Genomic DNA, 24,350 nt, shown 5'->3' with positions numbered 1-24,350 from the left:
ACCGAATTTCGGTTGTACGATGAACAATAATGAACTGCATTACCGAATTTTGGTAAGTGTTTACAGAATTCGGTAATTTTCAGTTTACCGAACTGTTCAGCAGTTGAGAATTCGGTGAAAAAAATCTAAGTGTGTATTGCTTGATTTTGAAGTTTTGTCCTCTGTCGATTATCCTCGGAAAATTTCACTTCAGATAATCGAATCTTGGCCGGGACTGTGGTGCAGGGGTAAGCGTGATTGCCTCTCACCCAGTCGGCCTGGGTTCGATCCCAGACGGTCCCGCTGGCATTTTTCGAGACGAGATTTGTCTGATCACGCCTTCCGTCGGACGGGAAGTAAATGTTGGCCCGGACTAACCTAAAAGGTTAGGTCGTTAGCTCAGTCCAGGTGTAGGAGTCGTCTCCCTGGGTCCTGTCTCGGTGGAGTCGCTGGTAGGCAGTTGGACTTCGCAATCCAAAGGTCTTCAGTTCGAATCCCGGGGTGGATGGAAGCCTAGGTGTAAAAATAGGTTTGCAATTGCCTCAACAATCAAGCCTTCGGACGCCAAGGCAATGCTGTAGAGCGAATAATTTGATTTTTTGAATCGAATCATGATTTTTTTTCGTTACCTTGTTTTGGGTCGTTGACTCCAATAGTGCCTAAAGTTAAAATTTAAGAAATTTTTTTTGTTGATTTTTTTGCCTGTCGACAAAATATTTAAAAAGTGCATTTTGTAATGTTACAGACAACCAACAACTCAAATTTGACTAGAATGGGCACTCGAATTTGATGTTAATAATGAGCAAACTAGAAAAAACGAATGCAAAAATGCATGATGGGGCGAATCGGGACTGCAGTCTGAATAGGGACAGCAGTTTTTAGGGCACTTATAGCTTTTAAATTTGGAAATGGATGTACACATTTTGTTGGTCTGAGTCTGTTCTAACCGAAACCAACCAGAAAAATCACAATATTGTGCTTCAACATGGTTAAAACTGCTGTCCCAATTCGCCTCATGTGTCCCGTTTGACCCCAGTTTACGGTAATCGAGTCATTGCAATGCATTGCATTGGATAATCGAGCCTGGACCTCGGCCTGGACTATGTTTTTATTCGAAAGATTAGAAATGGATAATGAACATGACGAAATCCAGTCTGTAATCCGATAAAATCATCGTCTCCTAGCGAAGCGAAGCGGAAGATTAGATGTGGATAATGAAGGCTTACTTATTAATAATTTAATAACATTCTGTCTATATTGCCCTTTCTTGCCCTTTTTACTTAGGGGACCATCCATAAACCACGTGGACACTTTTTTGGGAATCTCAACCCCCCCCCCCCCCCCCTCGTGGACAATTGTCCATACAAAAAAAAACTTTTTTGTATGGAGCGTGGACAATCGCCATACCCCCCCCCCCCTTAAGTGTCCACGTGGTTTATGGATGGTCCCTAGACGTTCTTTTTATAATAATTATTGATTTTTGATTACGAATAAGTCTGTTAGTCAGTGATCAAATACTAATTTTGGAAAATCTTTCTCCATTCCAGGCCGCCGCCCGCCACAAGTGCACCTACCTGGTCAACCTGTACGAGAAGGAGTTCCTGCTGCAGGGCGGCGATCGGAACTGGCTGAAAGGACTGGAGTACATTCCCGCCAAACTGCGTGCCATATCGGACATTAACAAAATCCTAGCCCACCGTCCGTGGCTCCTGAGCAAGGAGCACATAGAGGTACATTTGGAATTGACTTGTCTGAATATTGCACTTGACTAACACCACTTTCTGATCCTGCAGCGCTTGACCAAGGGTCAAAACAGCTGGTCGCTGGCCGAGGTGGTGCACGCGATCGTCCTGCTGGCCCACTTCCACTCGCTGTCGTCGTTCGTGTTCTCCTGCGGGCTGACCCAGGAGCTGGACACATCTAGTCAAAAGATTGAAAACAACAACATTGTTGTACTGCAAAAGACTGAGCTCGAGCAGCCGATCGGGCAGGAAGGTTGGTTCCTCATAAAATCTCTCGCAAAATGATACTCTACTGTTGAAATTCCCGCAGCCCTTGGCCAACTGCAGCCGTCGCCGCCGCAGGGCACCGAGGTCACCGTGGACGCGCTGATGCAGCGCATGAAGAAGCTGTCGGAGAAGAGCACCGAGTGCACCGAGATGGAGCTGAGCAATCGCTTCAAGCACGTCGAGATGCAGGCGGCCGAACTGCCGGCGGCGTCCTCCGTCCTGCGGGTGGACGGGCAGGGCGAGGTGCCGCAGCAGATCGGCCGCTTCGTGGACGATCCCAACTTTACATATCAGGACTTTGCGCGGCGCGGAGCGGAAAACATTCCCCAGACGTTCCGGATACAGGACTACTCGTGGGACGACCACGGCTACTCGCTGGTGAACAGGTTAGTTGGGCTTATAGTTTTTACTATAATTTACAAACTTTTTCATAGTTTTCATCAAAAGTCAGTCAGGAGGCAAAACATATTGATTTCAATAGTTTTTGATGAGGCATGAAAGTTGCAATGAAAAGCAAATGAATAATATTTGTGTTGCTTTTTTTAGATTTTCTGATTAAAAAAAAAATCCAATTGTTTTCTTCTGTTTTAATGACGAAAATGTTCTAAAAATACCTAAAATTTAAAAAAAAAACTCCAACCGTTCAATGATTTTTTATCAGTTTAATCGATTGAATTATATTTTTTATTATTTTTTTATCAGTTGGGTCCGTAAGCTCATGTGAGCTTCAAATTTGGCCCGTCAATCAAAAAGTTTAAGCATGAGCACCCCTGCTATAGACTCTATGAGTATAATTTTTAAGATTGGGATAAATCAATAGAACTTAAAGTACCAAGCTTCTCCACACATATAACATCCCAGTACATTTTGCTGGAGATGTGTGGTGCTTTAATTTCGATCAATGTACCGAAATCTGAAACTATTTCAAAAAATCATGCCTCGCAATCCCACGCAATTCTGTTAAAGATAAATACGGAGCTCGAAAATAAACGCTTTAAAGAAATTTTGCGAATTCTTTTCGTGACCCCTCCAAGTAATGTTGACAGTTCGGTTTGAGCACGTGTTACGGTGCGTGCGCTTGAGTTTCTTAAATTGTCATAAAAATATTGAAATGCCTAGCATTCAAAATTTAAAATTTTAGATTTTAGATTTAAAAACCCGAATTCCAAAATTTTATAATCAAAAGGTTTGTAATTTCCCGAAACTCCAAAAATAAATAATTTCGAAAAATTATGCATCGAAAATTCATAAATTTAAAATTGAAAGATGAGGGAAGGTGGGGCAAGACGACCATATGGGGCAAGAGGAACAATCGCTCGCCGTATTTTTTACAATTTTGATTATTTCGAGTATGAGGAATTGTTGCTAGCAATGCAATTAGCTGATTCTACTACCACATAACCGCCAAAACGACGTAAACGCCACGGGCATAAGATTGAATAAAGTTTTTTTCAAAACCTTTGTTTCCTTATAATATTTGGAAAGTACAAAATAAGGCTTAGGGTTCGTTTTAAGGCTCATTTTATCAAAATGCTATTTTTCCTAGATCAGTAGTGTCCCTACCAATGACTTGCACCTATTATAAAGTATGATTTATCTTTTGGTTATTTTTGTAGAGAGCTTTTAAAAAATATTGTTCAGGTGGGGCAAGTATACCATATGGAATTTAAGTATGGAAAAAAATACGAATTGCTGCAGCAACATATTTTATTGTGAAAAAAATACATAAAAGTTCTTGAAAACTGATAAACAGTTGTTAAAAAAATTGTCCATACACAATATAATAATATCATGAAAATTTACTATTTATCATCTAAGTAATATTTTTTTCGTAAAAACGGTCAAATTTTTAGTAAAATATTATTTTTTAATCTAAAAATGGAAGAAACGTTTCAAATACATCCTAATCTGATGTATCTAAGTGATAACAGTTCAATTGTTAGTAAATTAGCATGTTGTTTCATGCATTATTCCTCTTACCCCAACGGGTTGTTCGTCTTGCCAAACTAGTTGAGTAGAACGTTCGAAAGATCAAAAATTTTAAAATCAATTTTTTACATTAAAAAACAGAATTTTTTAAAAACTTGTTCTATCAAAGTCTCAGTCAAGACCTGAAATAAGATGATTCTAAAAAATCCGACAGATTTTTTAACGTTTTTAATGGGTTATAACGAGCATTTCCTTAGCTTGTTACACTTGCCCCACTTTCCCCTAAATAATTTGAGAATTCTATAATTCTTAAAGTTTAAAATTTGTTTATTTCAAAAACTCTTAGGTTCTATAAACAAAAATTTAAAAAATCTATATTCTGAAGTTTTTGAATTGTTCAATATGCCACCATCTTAACATTCAGATTTTTTTTTATATTTTGAATTTTAGAATTTATGAAGTTTTTATTTTTTTATATGTTTAATTCTTAAACTATTGAATAATTACTTTTTAAAATTCTTAAATTTTTAAAGTTTTGAATTTTGCCTTTTTTTATTGTTTAAATTTATTGATTTTTTGATTATTTCATATTTGGATTCTGGAATTATACATTCCTAAATTTTTGAATTCATATTTTTTTTATTTGTGTTTTGAGTTGTTTTCTGCAATTTCGCAATTTTCAAATTTACATTTTTAGATTTGAATGAAACTTTGTCCATGCATTTCCTGTGTCAAAATGGGTATATAAATGTATGTAATTCTGTATCTTGAGAAGGGATTTTCTTATCGATGTAATTTTTTTTTTCGCTAAAATTTTTGTTGTCGTCAAATTTTACATTTTTTGAAAACTAATGATTGCAAAACAACTGAAGTAGTGCAAAACGCATTTTAAAACACTTTTTCCATGCAAATGTTGAAAGTATGGCTTGTTATTTCAATATTTACTTGTTCAACTTTTCAGCATCCATTTCAGTGCTGAAAAGTAGAACCTTTCAGCATTTGTTTTGAAAAGGGTTACTATTCAATTCTGTTATTTTTGGTACAGAAAAGTTGGCCGTTTCGTCGTTCAAGAATGACAGGAAAAGTAATTAGTTTCACGACGGAATTGCAAAAAAGGATTTTTTTGACCTTACTAAGGAAAAGCTATAAAATCACTCGAAAAATGAACTTCTTCATTTAACCTCCTAGACCCACCTTTACGTATACACATCGAGTTAGAATCAAGTTCTGAGCAAAGTCTTTCGATTGCACATTCGATTTTGCTTTAAAACATGATTTTTAATCATTTTTTTTTTTTGACCAAGTTTTCGAGATATTTAACTTTTTTTTTCGAGAATTTAACTTTTAGTGATAACAAGTTAATTTGAATAATCGGATTTTTTCGTGTACATATTTTTCCCAAAAAGACCTAAATCAAAAACTTTTTTGAAGATACCAAATCGATCAGAAAATCAGATACAGAATTTCATACATTTACATACCCATTTTGTATGACCAGCCCTTAAAATTATACGGAGATTTGTATGGAAAAACGAATGATACAAAATGGATGATGCGAAATCAAAAATGAAAATTTAATATGTGCTAAATCGTAGAGAACTCAGATGCCGGTTTTGAGGTTGTATTCTTAACATCTTAGGCGTCATCCATAAAGTATGTCACGCTCTAGGGGGGGAGGGGGGGTCTGAGCAAGTGTGACATAGCGTGTTATAAGTATAGGAAAAGCGTGACAAAGGGGGGAAGGGGGGGTAAATTTTGGCTGATTTTAGCGTGACGTACTTTATGGATGAAGCCTTATAGATCAACAAAAAAGCAACAATTTGTGTGAACGGAAGGCTCTCGAACATTACTGGTTATAATTTAATCTTTTGGATGGGCGTATCTCAAAATTGTGACTAATGAATCTGAATTCATCAAAGTAAATATAGTTAGAATTTTATGGATCTTGATTTGAACGAAATATCAATATTTTTGTTCAATAGCTCATATTGAATAACCCAAACTCATTTTTTTCTTACCCTTTCCAGACTGTACAACGACGTCGGCTTCTACCTGGACGAAAAGTTCCGGGCGGCGTACAACCTGACGTACTACACGATCGCCGGCCGCACCAACGTCGACACGTCCAAGTTTCGGCGCGCCATCTGGAACTACATCCAGTGCATCTACGGCATCCGGCACGACGACTACGACTACGGCGAGGTGAACCAGCTGCTGGACCGGTCGCTCAAGATGTTCATCAAGACGGCGTGCTGCTTCCCGGAGCGGATAACCAAACCGGACTACGACAGCGTCCTGGTCGAGCTGCAGCACAGTGAGAAGGTAGGCTGTTGGGTGGGTGTGGAATTTGGAGTTTCTAATTTCAACGGCTTGGTTTTTTTTTTTGGTCTTTAGGTCCACGTGAATCTGATGATTCTGGAGGCGCGCAACCAGGCGGAATTGCTGTACGCGCTGCGCGAGATTATGCGTTACATGACATGATTTGGTTCCCGAGGGGGAGCGCCAATCGCACACGGAGGGCACGACACGCGCAACAACAACACGGATCAGTGCAGAATTACGAGATTCAGCTTGAAAAAGCAGCGGTTTTTTATTAACAGTAAATGTATGTTATAATAATTTGTATTTTTTTAAACAACCATCTTCTCAGGCAACAGAGAATTTATCAATGTGTCGCGCGCGGAAATTGTGCGCATTTTGTTTTAAGTGCAAAACGAGCTAAAAGCTAGTAGATTTGTAAGGAATGCAGAATAATCCGTTGGTGATATAAGTTTAATGCTGAAAGGCAGGAAAAAAATGGATTGAGCCAGGCGAACGCAATCAGGGGCATTGAATAATTTTTAAACTCTGTTTTAGCTGTTATACTGAATAATTGTTTTCAACTGTTAGCTAGGAAGCAAAAGTACTATCAAATTGCAAATCGCACAAAACGCACACACACACACACAGAGCTTGGCGAGCTTCATTTCTAACTTTTTTCAATTTGATCTCAAATTAGAAACGAAATCAAAAATACGTCGATTGCCATTATTTCTCCCTTCAATATTTTATCCAAATGTTATTAGTTAGTGTAGGACCACCCCACAAGACCAAGAAATTGGAATAAATTTTTATTCAAAACCAACTGGAAACTAAGGTCCACCAAATTACGGAACAAATGAATCAAAATCAGTTGATATTGATCGATCCTGTCGAAGCTAGTCCACGATGGATGGAAGCAAAACAAAGTGAGATAGCTTGTGGAATATGCTGTGCGCAAGAAAAGAAGGCAAAACTGTATTATGAAAATAACAAAAAAAATAAAGAAAGCAAACTTTCGAAAAACAAACGCATGTGTTCATTACAAAATTACAAACAGAGTGAGGACGGCTTTCTTTCAAGTGCCCTCATCAAATAAAAGAAAGTTGGTTTCACCCACTTCACGTTAATCTTTTCTAACAACATTTCTACAAAAATAAAACATAACAAATTCACCCACAGAAACGGAAGGGACAACCAGCGCTAGAAAGGTTCAAAACAATCACTAAACGTATAAGCAAGAAAGTGAAAGAAGATCTTTTCGCGTGATTTGCGCAAAGTACGCAAGAAACTCTAAACTAGTAGGCGACGACGACAACAACAACAACAAAAAATACAAAACATGTGATTCGTATGTGATGGAATTTGTGCCAAAAATCTCTTTTTAACGTGTAGAGCAAGCAAGCAAGCAAACAAACAAGTAGTAGGCGAGGTAACGAGGGAACAACACGGTTAGCACCAAACCACGTGGTTTGGGGGAAGGAAAAAAGAAGCAAACAATACTGTTGATCATTTATTGTATCTTCTTCACTTTTGTTGTTAAACTGCAGAGAGATTGTTTCGGAACGAGACCGGAACTGCAAAGCTAGAGGCACGGGAAAGTGTCTTCTTGAATATTTTTTTTATATAAACTGTTGAACAATTGGATAGATTTTATCAAACTGGAAGGATGAGAAAATGAGAGAAAATCAAAATATCTACAAAAAAAAATATCCACAAACAAATGAATAACCTAAACGTAATTGAAAAAGCACTGACAAGTTTATGTCTAAATACAAATATGCAAGATAATCTAAAACAAACAAACAAAACAAACAATGTGTTATATAGGATATACTAATGAGAAAATTAATAAATGATGACGAAATCTGTATAATTTGCTAAACCTTGTTGTTAGAATAAATGTGAAGATCTTCAAAAATAATCGCCGCCGGAAGTTTTATTATTGTCAAATTTATGTATCATCAAAATCCTTGGAGTTCGATACCCATACAGAGCGGATTCGTTAGTTCGAATTTCGCTACTTCGAATGTCAAACTGATGTTGACGTTTCAACACCATTGTTCGACAATTTCCGAACACGTGGTTTCAAGCTTTTGACAGCTGTCAGTCGTTCCATTCCATTCGATTTTTTTAATTTGCCTCAAACCTTGTGGGGTCGTTCCCAAGGACAAAAGAAGCTATGATTGATTTGGTATCTTCGGCAAAGTTGTAGGTATACCTACAAATATATTGATGAGGACTATTTGTAAAAAAAGGTACACGGACATGTTGTGCCGATTTTTTAAATTAACCGATTAAATTAACCGCAACTTTAAGTAATGGCTCATGTTAGGCTGGTACAAATTTTATTTAAAGTTTTTAAAGTAATTGAAATTTTCTCGCAATGTGACGTAAACGACCATAATTTTATCATGGTTCATATTTTCAAGCCGAAATCGTGAAATTTTGTTGGCAAGTACATTTCTGGAGTTTTTTTTAAAAGGTCCAATAAACCAAATTTTCAGTTTTTTTGCTTTTTGGGTGTTTTTGAGTTAGGGGGGTGGGCTTCGTGATTTTTCACGCTAAAAAAGGAAATTTTCACGGGGACCACTATTCGAAAACACAAAATTTCGCGGAAATTTCACGGAACGTGAAAAATGCTGTAATAACCTATAAAATCTTAAGTTAAACAACCGGAAAGATTTTTGTACATTTAAAATAAGCTAAAAGATTTTTCAAGCTGAAAATTTCCAGTTCCACGGGACCTTCAAGTTTTGTGAAAATTTTACGGGTTTAAGAAAAAATTACAATGGCTATTTTTAAAAATTAAGATGACAAGTTCTTCCAGGATGCTTTCTTCGGACTGGCTGCGCTTGTGTTCGATTACATTAGATTAGATTAGATTAAGATGATATTATAAAGCTCAAGTAATTAATCTTGAATAAGCCGAGTTTGAAAAAGCGGCGATAAAAACCCTTTTTTGAATTGAACATGGAATTTTCACTGATATTCAAAAAAAAAAATGAAGTAGTGAAATCGTAGTAAAAGTGATGATAATTGCATCTAAACGATATTTTTCCAATTGGTTGTATCTTTATTTGTACAAAACATTTCAAAGATACTTAAATTTAATTTTCACTTAATTGTTATTTATTTCAATTGAAGCAAATATTATACTTAACTTTCCAAGTAACATACTACACTGAGAAAAAAAACACAAAATATTAATGAAGTCTTTTGTCCTCCAGCTAAAGAACTCAATAATAACGAATAAAAAAATTAAGCCTTATAAAAAAAACCCGGAATTTTAAGGGTGTATATATCCAATCAGTGGTCACAAAGCTCAAAATTTGGAAAAAGCTTAGAACTGCCAAATTTTATTTCAATTGCATAAATAATCGAAATACAATGCAACTTTTTCAATGAAAATATATGATTTAAGCAAACATATTTTTCGCTAATTTTTTTTGGACAAATATTAGTTTTTTTTTTGGCGATGATTTCAAAAAGTCCTAAAATTACACGAAATTTCGCGGAAATTCAGGAATTTCACGAATTTTACGCTGTCCGCGAAATCTTGAAAATTCACTAGCCCTAGTCTGTATTAAAAAACACCCAAAAAGCAAAAACTGAAAATATGGTTTATTGGACCTTTAAAAAAAAAACTTCAGATTTGAATGAAAGAAAATCATTTATAAAACTTATTCGAGCTTTATTTATTCATATCAAGAAGTCGAGAGAGCAGTGCTCATAAACATGTCTTTCACATAACATTGCGAGGAAATATCTTTTTTTTTCATGAAATTTATAAAAATATCGTTTTTGAGCGAGCAAAATAAAAATTTCCAAAAATATGCCTTTCCGTTTATAATCACAGTAGCCAATTTGTTATGCGAATTACGGTTATATAGGGGAACTATACCCTTTCTAAGCCTATTTCTATTATCGGCCTATCAGCACTTTGATCATGAATTACAGCTTTCATAAAGTGTTTTTGACTTATCCAAAGTACTAACTATAGCTCAAATAAATGTGAGCAAGCAACTCTCCATTGTTGATACATCTGGAAATGTTGATTTAATAGCGGAAAACGGCAAAAGTGATGAGAATTGGTCGAACGGCTTAGTCTAATCTAATCAGACCCTAGCGCAGCCAATCTTTCGAAGGGATCCTGGAGAGTGCCTTATAGGTTAGATGACGCCTAGAACTCTTCTTGTCATTTATTAACATTTGTAGTGCGCCATTGCATCGGAATGCATTGAAACATCACAAGCGTTAAAGCGGCCGGCCTACTGCGTAAAGCCGTATCGCAGAGATGACTCGTAATTGAGTTGAGTTTGAGCACTGAGTGTTTGAACTACAACACAATTCTGAATCGACAGGGGAGGAAGAAGCGTGGGGACACACCACCATACGCTCCAAGATTTTGGTTGTATTCGTTGGGAGCACCATGCTAAGAAGGTTTGGTACTCCGGGACCCTCTGGGATGGGACATTGTATTTCCACGAATGCCCTGGACACTATTTGCCGTGGTTATAGCGCCACAACTCGCTCTAATGAGAATTGGTCGAACGGCTTAGAGTGATTAAAATGGGTATATTTCCCCTACAAAGAATTTTTAAAATTCGTCACTTTTTATACACTAAAATGCGGATAACTCGGGTTTGCGTGAACGTTAATTAAATGGCAAAATTTTCTTTGTGAAATTTCCTTCAAGCTAAATACGTTAGTTTCGGTTGCAAAAAAATGTGATACATTTTGCTGAGCGATTTTTGAAATTTTTTCACAAAACAAATACAAATTTTTCTTTCTTAAACGCTCTACCGTGCCCAAAGACAGGCTTACTAATCTATCATCCTAGGGATAAGCACCAAGTTTTGACTACTTTTCATTTTTTTCGGACGGCCTAATGGAGAGTTATATAGGACCCCAAAAGGAACTTAAAAATTGCTTTGCTCACTAAATTTGGATAACTTTTATTTTTATATATACAACCATATTAAACTCTTGTGGGCACTCAAATTTTCATTACTCCGTACAAAAGATGGCATTTTTTATCTCGTTTTTTATCGTCTGAAAATTATCAAAATTAATTAAATAAACGTAGTTTAGCCCAAATTGTTTTTATTTTGTGTTAAAAAAGAAATCAACTTTTGATCCTCCCTTACAGACCGTGTATTTTCTTCATACCAAATTTTTAGTTTTTGTATGAACCATGATTTTACGAAATTGGTAAAAAGAAACCCATTTTTCATCATCCATATAACTTCCCATACAAATTTCGTGCTTTCCATTTCATTAGGGCTCAAAACTTATGTTAACAAGAGTGTATCGTCGTCGGTGTACACTCAAACCCCGATGGTTTGACACCAACTGTTGTCAAACGAACGGGGTCACTTTTTAGTTTGACTTTGACCAACCAACGGGGTACAAACTAAAAAAAGTGTCAAACGAAAAAGTGACCAACCACCGGGGGTTGAGTGTATCCCTTTCACACCTTATGCAACTGTCATTTGCGTGAAAGGGATAATCTCAAAGTAAAAAGTATCCTTTTTTCAAGTTCACCCGTCGTCACCCTTTAAAAGGGTATCGAAAATGTACTGATTTTGACATACCCTTTTAAAAGGGTGACGCCGGGTGAACTTATGAAAAGGATAGAAAGTTTCCTTTTTGAGGATTGAAAGTACCCTTTTGAGGGATACTTCTGATTTTGAGTGTACACTAATGTTTACAAAAATTTTGTGCCCTTTTGAACAGTTAAGGCTAGTACGCTGATCGGAAGGAAAGGAGTCAAGAAACAGCTTTACGAACAGCAGAACAAAAGAGAGGGAGCGATTTCTTGGGGCTTTTCTTCACCCTCTCTGGCTTGCTTTCGCTACCGCTGCTGCCCATTTGATTGTTTTCTTGACCGGTTCCTTCCGAAGTGCGTATACCGCTATAAGGTTCCATTTCAGCGAAGGTCATAAAAAATGTTCAAAAATCTTTATTACGAAAAGCGATTTTCTAGTCGATTCGTCAGGAAAACACAGAGTGATGCTATTGCAATGGTTTCAAATCTTTTTATTCAAACATTCCCATCACTCTTCACTCGGACCACTCCGATGTAGCTGCGTCCGCTCGGTGTTCCACCACTCCCTCAGGTGGTCCGGAACGCGCAGTCCCCTCGTATTCAGCCGGCAAAACTCCTCAAAGCCCTGCTCCAGCTCGTCGCGCGGAATCTCAATCCCGGCGCGGCTCATCATCTCATGCAGGAGATCGTTCACGTAGGCGTCCACCGCTCGGCGGGCCGCCTGCATCCGACGAACCTGCTCCAACTTTGTGGCGGCATCCTCTTGGTCGGTCGACGATACTCCGGGTTGATTGACGCTGGTCTGGTCGACCTCCATTTCGGTGGATTCGTTTTGTTCTGAGGACATGTTCAACGTTTCACAGATTCGATTGTGTTTATATTGTGGAGGGTTTTCATGGTGGTTAAGTCCAATTTGTTATGTTGGTAGTCGTGCGTCTCTTGGTATAAAAATCTATTATTCTTCCGACTACTATAAAGCTAAGTGCTATAAAGAGAGTCTCTACCTCCAACAAGGCTGAGTCGTAGCTCAATCGTTCCCATTGTATGTTTTGTTTAGAGCACTTTAAAGAACAGCAAGTATTCGGCGTCCATCGCGCCATTTCAAGTGCTAGTAGATTCTACAATAAAAGTCACACTCTCCAAGGATGGGACGTGAACCCAGCAGCACAAAAATGGACAGCCACAAAACGGAACGCTTTCTTCGTCGGATCACGATGCTGATGCGGTTGCAGCGTATCAAAGCCAGGATGGCAACTTCCAGTGCGTCTTCGCGACCACCTCCGCCTGCAATCCTGCCCAGTCGGGATCGTCAGAGGTCGGCCACCTCAAACGCTTCATCCCAGCGACCCTCAGTAGCCCCAGTTCCGACCGTCGCGCTAAGTTCCGTGCTGCAACGATCGGGTCGAGCGTCGATCGTACTCCATTCGGACCGTCAGCAAAGGTCCGAGGCCAGCAGTAAGCGATCCCTGCGGTTCAGTCATCGCCGCCGCCAGTCGGAACAGGTGCGGCGCCAGTTGGAACGCCAGGCAGGTTCGGAACAGCAACCGGTGGCACGGGTGCGGGTGGTGGCTGTGGTCATGGTGCCGCATCGTGGAGGTAGACAGTCAAGCGGCGGATCATCTCGAAGCAGCAGAAGGAGATCGAGACGGTCGCAGGCCCGGGAGCTGCCCGGAAGGCCGCACGTGCTGAATTTGGTTCGGAGGCTGCTGGGAAGGGTGGAATCGATGGCCGCGACACCGGAGGAGGACACCAACGGGGGGAGGATATTTGTTTCGCAAGCTCAGAACGAGCGAACGCCCGAAAAGGGCAATCAGAGTGGGGAAGGTGATGATCAGAAAACGGGGTGAGTTCGGAATACCTTTCGCGCGAAAGGTACAGTAATGGGAGTGTTTAAGTTGTACTGGTAGACTGACCTGATCTCAATTATTATAAAATGTTCTGTATATTGATTAAATAAAAGTGTAATCTACATTTCTGAAATCGTGGGATGAATTTTATATTGTTCCGAAAGGTAGGTAGTAGGGTACCCAAAGAGAATGACCCCTGCGGAAAACGGTTTTTTGGGTTATTTTAAGCATCTATGCCGATTCAAATTGGTTGAGGTTAACCCATTGATACCCCAGCCCGAAATTGGCGAGAAAAATGGTTTTCATACCAAAATGCAATTTTTAACCGCTAATAACTTTTCAGGATCGAGTTTTACAGCTTTGGTACACTCAAAGTAAAAAGTATCCTTTTTTAAAGTTCACCCGTCGTCACCCTTTAAAAGGGCATTGAAAATGTACTGATTAGCCCGGGTCAAAACAAAAAAATAAAGTTGCTCAAATAAAAAATTATATGAGATTGCCCGACAGAGTGCTGAAAATGGAGGCTCAGGCCAAAATTTCAGCCCATTTGGTTGAAAACTGGCTTGCCTTGAGCAGGAACAAGTTTAAATGGGAATTAACCCGTAAAACTGGAACATTTAGGTAAATTGCTCTGTACAAGTCAGCCCTTAACAAATAACGATTTTTGCATACCATGGGGTCCTGGGAGATGGTCTGGAGAACAATTCCTCCGAAGGGTGCATGGCGATCCGAGGCCTCTGGTCTTGCCTTGAACCGGATTCATTCCGGCGTCGGAGAAATTCTCATGGTCCCAGCTAAATGTATAAGGAAAAATCAAAGCACACTTAGAACAAGGGTGACCAAAGTATGGCCCGCGGGCCAAACGTGGCCCGCGAGTTGATATTTTGTGGCCCGCGGACCCATTTTGAATGTACATATAAAATGGCCCGTTGACTACTTGTAATGTGATTTTATCCTTTTTGAAAAATAAGGTTTATTTTAAACTTACATATGCTCATCTTTTTATTTTTTGTAGATAAAAAAAATGATTTATCAATATTTTGATACCCACTTTAGAAAACAAATAATATGTTCAAAAAAATTATAATTAAAACAATTTCACATGTTTCAGTGAGTGAAACTAGTAAATATCGTCAAAACTTTCATCAAACATTTTTGAAAAAAATAATAAACGTTCAAGTTTGGCTTAGGTAGAATTCTGTAATACATAGTTACAAAAATATAAGTTTTCTTTATTAATTTGCAAGTCATAATGACCCTTTTATGAACTTACATTGCACTTCCTTTGGGATTCGAACTCATTACAGTTAGATGACGAATCTAATTGACTACCAACTGATTCAGGCAGACAAAATGTGAAAATCGGAGGATTAAGTTTGTTGCAAATATTTTACAAAACTTTCGTCGATTAACCCACCCCTCCCCCATTATTAAAAAATTGGCTCGAAAAACCAGGAGCAAAAATATATTTTCTAAAAACTTCGAAACTTCAAAAAAAAATAATGAAATTTATGTGCAATCAGCTGAAATAAATTAAATATGCATTCCTTTGCATTTGGAATCTTTTAAGCATGTTTGGGTTTATTAAAAATAATTTGAATTTTAGTGAATTTTCGATGAAATAAATGTTGAAATTCTGGCTCCTAACGAATTTTCATTAGCCACACTTAACTTATAGATAAAATTACGCCTTTAGATGAACTTTTTTTTAAACACAAGTACATTCAGATAAAAACCTCTTTTATTCAAATACCTGAAACAATAAAATCAACAATACCGATAGAAAACCGTTATTTTGTGGTTTCTATTATTTTGAATTGCTTTTTTTAATATCAGAAATGTAATCTTTTAAATTAAAATAATGTTAATTTTTTTAAATGATTTTTTTTTGTAAATTTGGCCCGCAAGCTCATTTGAGTTTCAAATTTGGCCCGGCCTCCAAAAACTTTGAGCACCCCTGACTTAGAAGGATGCCTCGAGCAGAGGACGCCACACGGCAATCAGCCACCACGTGGCAGGAGGGTATCATCAAAAAATAAAATAAAAATATTTTGATTTTTTTTTTAAATCAAAACTAGCATTTTAAATGGGCGTAATATTCAATGTTTGGCCCTTTTCAAATGATAGTCTTGATTTAAACATTTTCAAAATATTTTTTTCGATAAGATCGGAAAATTTCACGAATTTTTCATGCATTAAAATTGAAAATCGGACCATTATTAGCTGAGATATGGTCATTAGAAAATGGTGGGTTGTTTTGGTGAGATTAAGAAAACTTCAATTTTCGTGTTTCTTTTTCTTAAAGCGGCTCTATCTCAGCAACCCGAGGTCCAATCTTCAATGTCTCTCAGACAATTTTATAGCAAATTTTCTGAACTTTAAAAAAAATTAGAAACGTTCAACGGTCATGGTCAGTAATTTTTAAAATTGAAAAACTGCAAATATTTCGTTAAAATCAAACTTTCGGTGGCTATATCTTGAAAACGGAGCCCTTTATCAAAAAATCTGTACAGTACTTTTCGATTGCAAATTCAATTTTGCATTAAAAAATAATGTCAAACTTGTTTTTGCATGAAACATTTTTTTCAAAAAATTATAACTCGGCGTCAGATTTTTTGACCATGTTTCTCTATGGCTCAAAAGTTGCGGATTTTTGTCCCCTAAAACATATCAAAAAATCTCGAAAATCAAAAAATACGTATTTTGGGAAATTGAGTTTTAGTGAAAAAAAAGTTGATAAAAAATCTGCTAATTTTTTTTTCGTGTACCTTTTTTTTTCTCAAAAGTCCTCAACAATAGGGGAAAGTGGGGCAAGTGTAACAAGCTAAGGAAATGCTCGTTATAACCCATTAAAAACGTTAAAAAATCTGTCGGATTTTTTAGAATCGTCTTATTCCAGGTCTTGACTGAGACTTTGATAGAACAAGTTTTTAAAAAAATTCTGTGTTTTATGTAAAAAAAATGATTTTAAAATTTTTGATTTTTCGTACGGTCTACTTAACTAGTGTGGCAAGACGAACAACCCGTTGGGGCAAGAAAAACAATGCATGAAAAAACATGCTAATTTACTAACAATTGAACTATTATCACTTTGATACATCAGATTAGGATGTATTTGAAACGTTTCTTTCATTTTTAGATTTAAAAAAAATATTTTACTAAAAATTTGACCGTTTTTACGAAAAAAAAATATTACTTAGATGATAAATAGTAAATTTTCATGATTTTATTATATCGTGTATGGACAATTTAATAAACAATTGTTTATGAGTTTTTAAGAACTTTTATGTATTTTTTTCACAATAAAATATGTTGCTGCAGCAATTCGTACCTACAACTTTGCCGAAGACTTGGTGTCTTGATCAGAAAATTCACTCAAAAGTTACAGCTGTTTGAATATTTACATACCATTTTTGTATGGACAGCAGCCAAAATTGTATGGAGACTTGTATGGGTGAACCAATGACGCAAAATAGCTTATTTGGTCATAGGGAAGGCCCCCACAAGTTTTAGTCAAAAAATACAAAAAATAAAAATGGTCGAAATCGGCCGATTTCGTAGAGAGTTGCTCAAGTGTAATTTTTTTAGAGGTCAACTTTAGCTGTGTTTTTTACTAACATTTCTTAAATTTCAAGTAAAAAGAAGTATGCAATAATTTTTCTGGTGCCCCAGTCTATGACTTTACACATTTATTTACAGTTTAAATGATAATGGTGCCATTTTATAGCAGAAAATGTGAAAAACACGCAAAAAATAGAAAAAGTTACTGTAAAAACATGAAAAAATAAGATAGGCAAAATGTAATTAAAGGAGGGTGTAGAGTAGGGCAAATGCTACCAAAACAAACATAAACTAAGCAAGATAAAAGCAGATTAAAATACTAGAAATGAGACAACAAAAACTTAAAACAAGAGAAGTAAAGTTTTTCGTAGAACAAAAGTTGCTCAAAATAACCTCCTGAACACGGGAAAAATAAAAAAAATCGAAAAAAAAATTTGGGCAGTAGAGGGTTAATGAACATGATTTCAAATCAGAAAATGGCATGCATTTTCAGAATCTTTGGACAATTTTCCACTAAAAGAAGGTTAAAGCCAAATTTGTTAACAAAACATATTTGTTGATGATGAAATGTGAGCTAAATCCATCATTTATTAATTATATCTATCACACGCAGAAAAATATTTTGTAGAATCAGCCTGTACGAGGTTTGATTCAACAAAATTTTTGTTGAATATAATCAACGCCGATTTTGCTTGATTTTTTCGATTCCACAAAAATCTTTTGTTGTTTTGAAAAAGTAGCGTTGATTCAACAAAAATCCTAATTTTCAAATCAACAAAACGTTTTGTTAATATGGTCAAATATGCCTTATTTTTCTGCGTGCATTAGACCTAAACTTAATCATCAAATATCGGTTAAATTTGGTATAAAAATAATAGTGTGCCTATAGTGTGGACGATTGTGGACCCGGGTCCACTATAGGAAAAGGGGGTCCATAACAGGCAAAAAAAAACTTTTTTTTAGATGGCTATTTTTCTGCTCAAAAACAAATAACTGATGAAACAAATAGTCAACATTGTTCAAAAAACTTCAGATTTCATTGTTTTGTACAAAGGGTTATGGAAAAGTGCTTGAAATATTGAAAATTTGTGAAAAATGTTTTTCGGCTCTACTAGGGGGTCCACTAATGGAAAAAATACCCTACTCTCTGATCTCTTCTAATGGTGATTTGGACACGTGCTCTTTGGGAGCGTTCTTTTATTACGTAACGCGAAAAATCGGACTTTTAGACCCCCCCCCCCCTCGTAACAAAATTTCCATACAAATTTTAAAAAATTTGTATGGAGCGTAACACGGCCTCCGACCCCCCCTCCCCCCCTACTGCGTTACGTAATAAAAGAACGCTCCCTTTCTCGGATTAGTTTTCAAAAAGACGTAAGAGCCATTGGTAAACAAAGCCTTTTTTGCAACGGTACTCGGCCTACTTACGAAAAAACAATTTCAAAAATGTTTGAGATGGTTCATTTAGACGTCTTCCAAGTGCTCAAAATTAAAGATAAATGAAATTTTACTTCAATTTGGAGAAAAATAAAAATTAGTGTCGGAGGTTAAGGTGGCTCTTACGGCTTTTTGAAAACTCACCCGAGCTTTGTAGATAATTTTGTTGGTGCAGGCAGGGTTTATGGCACTTTTCTAACAAAAAGAAGACGAAACAATGGGTACTTATAACGTTGTTTGTAGTAGTAAATTGACATCAAGTGCGTTTCTTTGCAATTCAGGCAACAGTTTCAAACAAATATTTAATTATTCTTCAAAAACTTCTACCATCATAGCCACTACTCTAAAACGAAAACCATTCCAGAACTACCTCTCCGCACGATCATGATCTTCGAGTCCTACCTACCGCAATCGCCATCTTCCGTTAAATTGCAGCCCAAACGACGTACTGCCATCACTTCAACCAGCTCACCCAAATCAGAAACAACAACGGCAAACACCAGCATAGCCATGGGCATCGTAGATTACGAGCAACAGTCAAGTGGGATCGATTCCGCGGCCGAGCCTCCCCCAGGGTGCGATCGCGACAGCTTGTGGTGGGCCCTGGTCATGGTCGCATCCCAACGGTATGATGAAATGACACAGCAAGAGGCAGATGAAGAAGAAGCTTCGAAGGTCGAGGAGTCAACTTCAACGGTGGTCCAGGAGGATGACGCTGACGATCGGTTGGTCATTGACGAGGCTGAACCACCAACGACGCCACGGGATGCTGCGAAGAGGAAGGCCCCCGAGGAACCCACCAGTGGAGATTACCAGGTAGCCATCAAGGCCGTTCGTCGTCCCCGGCACATGTCCCAGGTGACGGTTGATCCGAAAGTTCCATTTCAGGTCCCGGTCCGGTACAACGCCAACATGGCCCGCAAGTTCCCGGGAGCGGAGAACCGTACGCCGGAGCAGCAAGCCGTTCGCCAGCGGAACACCGTGGCCGCGAGGCAGAGCCGGGCCAAGATGCGGATCATGGAGGAGATGCTGACGCAGGAGGCGACCGACGAGCGTACGATCAACGAGTACATGAAGGAGCGGATCGGGGCCTGCTTTATGTACGGGAACGCACTGCGGGACGTGCTGCAGCTGGAGGAGGCCGACTTTTGGGCCGAGTTTCAGCTGGTCAAGGACGAGTACATTGCGGAACCGTTGCGCTCGTTGCACGTCGTGCCGAGAACGATTTCCGATGGGTCGTGCTCCGATTATCAGGATTATTCTGAAGATGATGAGGGTGAAGAAGAAGAAGAGGAAGAGGAGGGACAGCAGCCGGGAACCAGTGCGGATACTGTAGGGAATAGAAGGGGGTAATTGATTACGGTACTATTTAGCGATTAGGACGTGATTTAAATTTTTACTTTATTTTTGCATTAACACTTGTTTAACATATTTTGACAAACCAAGAATTGTGCTATAAAATTCTAATATAAATCAAATATTTATATTAAAACTCTATACATACAAATAAAACTATGCAAGCTTAGTGATAACACATACACCCTTAGTGTAAATCAAAAAGCCAAAACTATGAGAAAGGATAATAATATGACGAATCTGCCTAACATATGTGATACCTAAAAATGACAATTGTGAAAAAAGGGTTTGAAAAATATACCATTCGAAAATATAAACTCTAACTAAATGTTTTGCCTTCCTCACTGAGGTAAGGCTATAATCCTGCTCTAAAAATGAACTTTGTATAAAAACGTCGTAGACCCACCTTCATGTATACATATCGACTCAGAATCGAAAACTGAACAAATGTCTGTGTGTGTGTATGTGTGTGTGTATGTGTGTGTATGTATGTATGTGACCAAAATTCTCACTGAGTTTTCTCAGCACTGGCTGAACCGATTTTGACCAAACCAGTTGCAATCGACTTGGTATAGGGTCCCATACATCGCTATTGAATTGTTTGAAGTTTCGATAACTAGTTCAAAAGTTATGTATAAAAATGTGTTTTCACATATATCCGGATCTCATTTATATGCATGTAAACGATGTCCGGGTCCATCATCCGACCCATCGTTGGTTAGGTAATCGAGAGACCTTTCCGATGAGTCCACAACATTGAAGATCTGGCAACCCTGTCTCGAGTTATGACCACTTAAGTTATATTTATGTACATTTTTGAAGCCGGATCTCAATTAAATGTATGTAAACGATGTCCGGATCCATCAACCGACCCATCGTAAGTTAGGTAATTAAAAGACCTTTCCAATGGAACCACAACATTGAAGATCTGGCAACCCTGTCTTGAGTTATGACCACTTAAAAGATATTTATGTACTTTTTTGAAGCCGGATCTCAATTAAATGTATGTAAACGATGTCCGGATCCACCATCCGACCCATCGTTGGTTAGGTAATTGAAAGACCTTTCCAACGAATCCACAACATTGAAGATCTGGCAACCCTGTCTCGAGTTATGTCCACTTGAGTGATATTTATGTACTTTTTTGAAGCCGGATCTCAATTAAATGTATGCAAACGATGTCCGGATCCTTCATCCGACCCATCGTTAGTTAAGTAATCGAAAACTTTTTCCAACGAGTCCACAACATTGATTATCTGGCAACCCTGCCTCGAGTTATGACCATTTAAGTTATACCTGTGTGCTTATTTTTCTGGATCTAAAAAAATAGCTGAAATATGTGTCCAAACCACTAATATTACCCATTGTTGGTAAAAAGTGGGGAAGGCATCAACCACTTAGGTGGATTAAGTTAGTTTTTTTATTTATATTAAACACACTTTGTCCAACAGCTGGCCCTCAAGATTGGAATGATCAATATAAAAATACTTCAATTCTTTGAAAGCAGCATTATGATTTTTATTTTGTTTTGGAAAGTTAAAAAATCTCTTTTGAAACAAACTAAATAAAACAAACGTGTTTTTAATCTATTAACTGTTGTATATTTTTTCATTGATAACTTCCTGCGGCAGTAAATTTTTGCTTTTTGATTTTGCAAAAAATAAGGACATTTGAATTTTGTCCCACACATAAGGCTACGTGGAAAGTTTTCACGAAAAAACTGGATTTCCTCCTGATTTCTAGAACAAAGCACTAAATGTTAGAGGCTTTTCTGAAAGATCACACGATTTTGAACAAAACTGCATCAATAACTCAAAAACGATGAAAATGCATATGGGACATTTATGAGATCAGGGGCAGTTCAGTACTACATAAATATGAAATAAAAAAAAATCTAAGTGAAAACAAACAAAAAGCTTTTGGACTAGGATTTAACTTTCTACTTTAATTATTCAAAGAAAATGTATTCCAAAATAATTTCGAACATGTGTGTTGTAACAAACACATTACTGCTTGCATTACTGCCATAACAGAGAAAAATGTCTCAAGCCAACCCTTAATTTTTAGTAGAGTGCGGACAATTTTCTTTGAATCGGCTATATTTTTCTTCAAAAATATTTTTTTTGGATCGGCTTATATTAAAATTTGAGTTGTGTAAGAATCTGAATCATTCGAAACCTGTTTTTTTTTAAATTACAAACCGACTTGAGAAATTTGAGTGAGCTTTGTGATTTTTTCACTGCATTTAAATAAAATAAAAATTATGTATGCCCACCTTAAAAAAAAATATTTTTGAAAAGCTGAGAAAATTCTCTATATTTTGCTTTATTGAACTTTGTTGATACGACCCTTAGTTGCTGAGATATTGCCATGCAAAGGTTAAAAAACAGGAAAATTTATGTTTTCTAAGTCCCACCCAAACAACACACCATTTTCTAATGTCGATATCTCAGCAACTAATGGTCCGATTTACAATGTTAAAACATGAAACATTCGTAAAATTTTCAGATCTTTTCGAAAAAAATATTTTCAAAAATTTAAAATCAAGACTAACATTTCAAAAGAGCGTAATATTGAATGTATGGCCCGTTTGAAATGTAAGTCTTGATTACCTTAAAATGGCCTTAACTTGAAAACGGTGCCTCTTATGAAAATTTCACTAAAGTTCTTTTTGATTGCAAATTTGATTTTACATTGAAAAATGAAGTTGAAAAATTTTTGCGACCAATATTTGGATCTTTTGAAAAAATCTGTATTGATTCAAAAATTCATAACTCGGTCAAAGATTTTTTGCCCTTCTGGAAATTTCTGAAAAGTTGGCATTTGATGTCCTCTAAAACATATCAAAAAATAAAAAAAAATAAAAATAGTTTTTTTTTGCAAATCAAGTTTTAGTGACAAAAAATTAATTTAAAAATCATAATTTTTTTTTACCGTGTATCATTTTTTCCAGTATAGTTCATATCCATACTTACAACTTTGTCGAAGATATCAAATCGATCAAAAATTCCTTCAAAAGATACAGATTTTTGAATATTCACATATCATTTTTGTATGGACCGCTGCCAATTTGTATGGAAAATTATATGAACGAACTAATGATGCAAAATGGCTTCTTTGGGCATACCGAAGGCACCAAAAAAGTTTCGGCCGGATAAAAAAATACAAAAACTAAAATTAAAGAAAAAAGACCGATTCCGTAGAGAACTGCTCTGATAGAAAATCAAGTTTGGATGAATAAGAAACATTTTGCTCAAGATTTCTTCAAAATTTTGAGAAGGGGATCTAGTTACCCTAACATTTTGAGAATGCCGCTTGACACAAGACTAGAAGAGTTTATCATTCTGATTAAATACCTTTATCAGCCAAACATAGTTGAATGTTCATGCTTTGTCAGAAATTGAGTTATGTGCGATACAAAAAAAAGAGGACCAAGTCTCCCCACTCTCCCCTACAGAGAAGTCGGAAGAACGGGGAGACTTGACTCCATTTTTTGTATCACGCAAAGCAATTTGTAACAAAACTTCGAATATGCATGAATTGGGAGCTTACGCATGCAACTATCATCGGCTGGTATGTTTTTTTTTTATTAAATAGTTCTTTGAGTGCAGCAAAGCTTTTTCTAACATTTTCAAAAAAGAAATAGATTCAGTTCAAAGCATATTTTTGGAACACATCTTCTATCTAGTCTATCTATATCTATACAGCAATTCCCCACGAAAACAGCATGGAAAAAAAACAAAAGTGCTCGAATCGGGCTCAAATTTTTTGTGGAGGTTCCCTAGCCGAAATAATTAGACCCGTATTTTTTTGTTTGGCCATTAGGGTGACCTACGCCGTGTTAGGGTGGTCTGAAAAATGGCCATTTTCGTCGATTTTCGCAATAACCACTTTTTTTCGAAAAATCATAACTCCTCGCCATTTTAACCGATTTCAATTGTCTTATACGCAAATGAAAGGTGATAAGTTAGCCCAACTTCAAAGAAAAATAGTAAGAAGTTTCAAAAATCTAGTCTAACATATGAAAAGGGCTTATGAAACTTTAAAATGCCGTTCTGACGGTGTCTGGACCAAAGAGCCTATGTCTGGAAATATTTTTATCGGATTCCCCGGACATTTTTACATAACATACTACAAAATTGGAGGAGTTCATTAACAGGATTCCGAGATATGATTTTTTGAAAATAAAATCCGTGTTTTTTGACGCGCCGCGCGCAAAAACCGGAGAATGACGAAATTGCCTTTTTTCACTAAAACTGCGATAATTTCAGCAATGACCTGTAGATGTTTGGGTACCAAAATTTTCGTTAAAGAGACGCAACTTTTGGTACCCAGACATGTATAGGTCATCGCTGAAATTTTTAAGTTATCGCAGTTTTAGTG

At 37.0% G+C, this 24,350-nt stretch overlaps 2 protein-coding genes across 2 annotated transcripts in view; both read left to right on the top strand.

Annotated features, from left to right (window-relative positions):
- The window catches only part of LOC120418856 (sestrin homolog), a 73,518-nt gene extending 65,379 nt beyond the window's left edge, over positions 1-8,139 (top strand). The window contains exons 4-8 of the mRNA XM_039581383.2: positions 1,527-1,709; positions 1,773-1,974; positions 2,032-2,374; positions 5,945-6,239; positions 6,312-8,139. Coding sequence (XP_039437317.1) covers positions 1,527-1,709; positions 1,773-1,974; positions 2,032-2,374; positions 5,945-6,239; positions 6,312-6,398 — 1,110 coding nt within the window. The 3' untranslated portion in view covers positions 6,399-8,139. The remainder of the gene's footprint in view (positions 1-1,526; positions 1,710-1,772; positions 1,975-2,031; positions 2,375-5,944; positions 6,240-6,311) is intronic.
- A 10,645-nt stretch (positions 8,140-18,784) lies between these two features.
- Positions 18,785-20,265, top strand: LOC120418880 (uncharacterized). The gene is made up of 3 exons (XM_039581414.2): positions 18,785-18,871; positions 18,976-19,427; positions 19,500-20,265. Exons 1-3 carry the CDS (start codon positions 18,829-18,831, stop codon positions 19,962-19,964), a joined length of 960 nt encoding a protein of 319 aa, XP_039437348.1. The 5' UTR covers positions 18,785-18,828; the 3' UTR covers positions 19,965-20,265.
- The last annotated feature ends 4,085 nt before the right edge of the window (positions 20,266-24,350 follow it).

The sequence above is a fragment of the Culex pipiens genome, chromosome 3 (assembly GCF_016801865.2).
Source record: "Culex pipiens pallens isolate TS chromosome 3, TS_CPP_V2, whole genome shotgun sequence".
Classification (NCBI taxonomy): domain Eukaryota; kingdom Metazoa; phylum Arthropoda; class Insecta; order Diptera; family Culicidae; genus Culex; species Culex pipiens.
Note: the sequence above shows the minus strand (reverse complement) of the source record. Positions and strands in the feature narration are given on the sequence as shown.

Coding starts and splice junctions, on each gene's coding strand:
- LOC120418880 (XM_039581414.2), top strand. CDS start 18,829: ATGGGTACTTATAACGTTGTTTGTAGTAGTAAATTGACATCAA. Junction 18,872..18,975: donor TAGTAGTAAATTGACATCAA/GTGCGTTTCTTT, acceptor AAACCATTCCAG/AACTACCTCTCCGCACGATC. Junction 19,428..19,499: donor CCACCAGTGGAGATTACCAG/GTAGCCATCAAG, acceptor GTTCCATTTCAG/GTCCCGGTCCGGTACAACGC.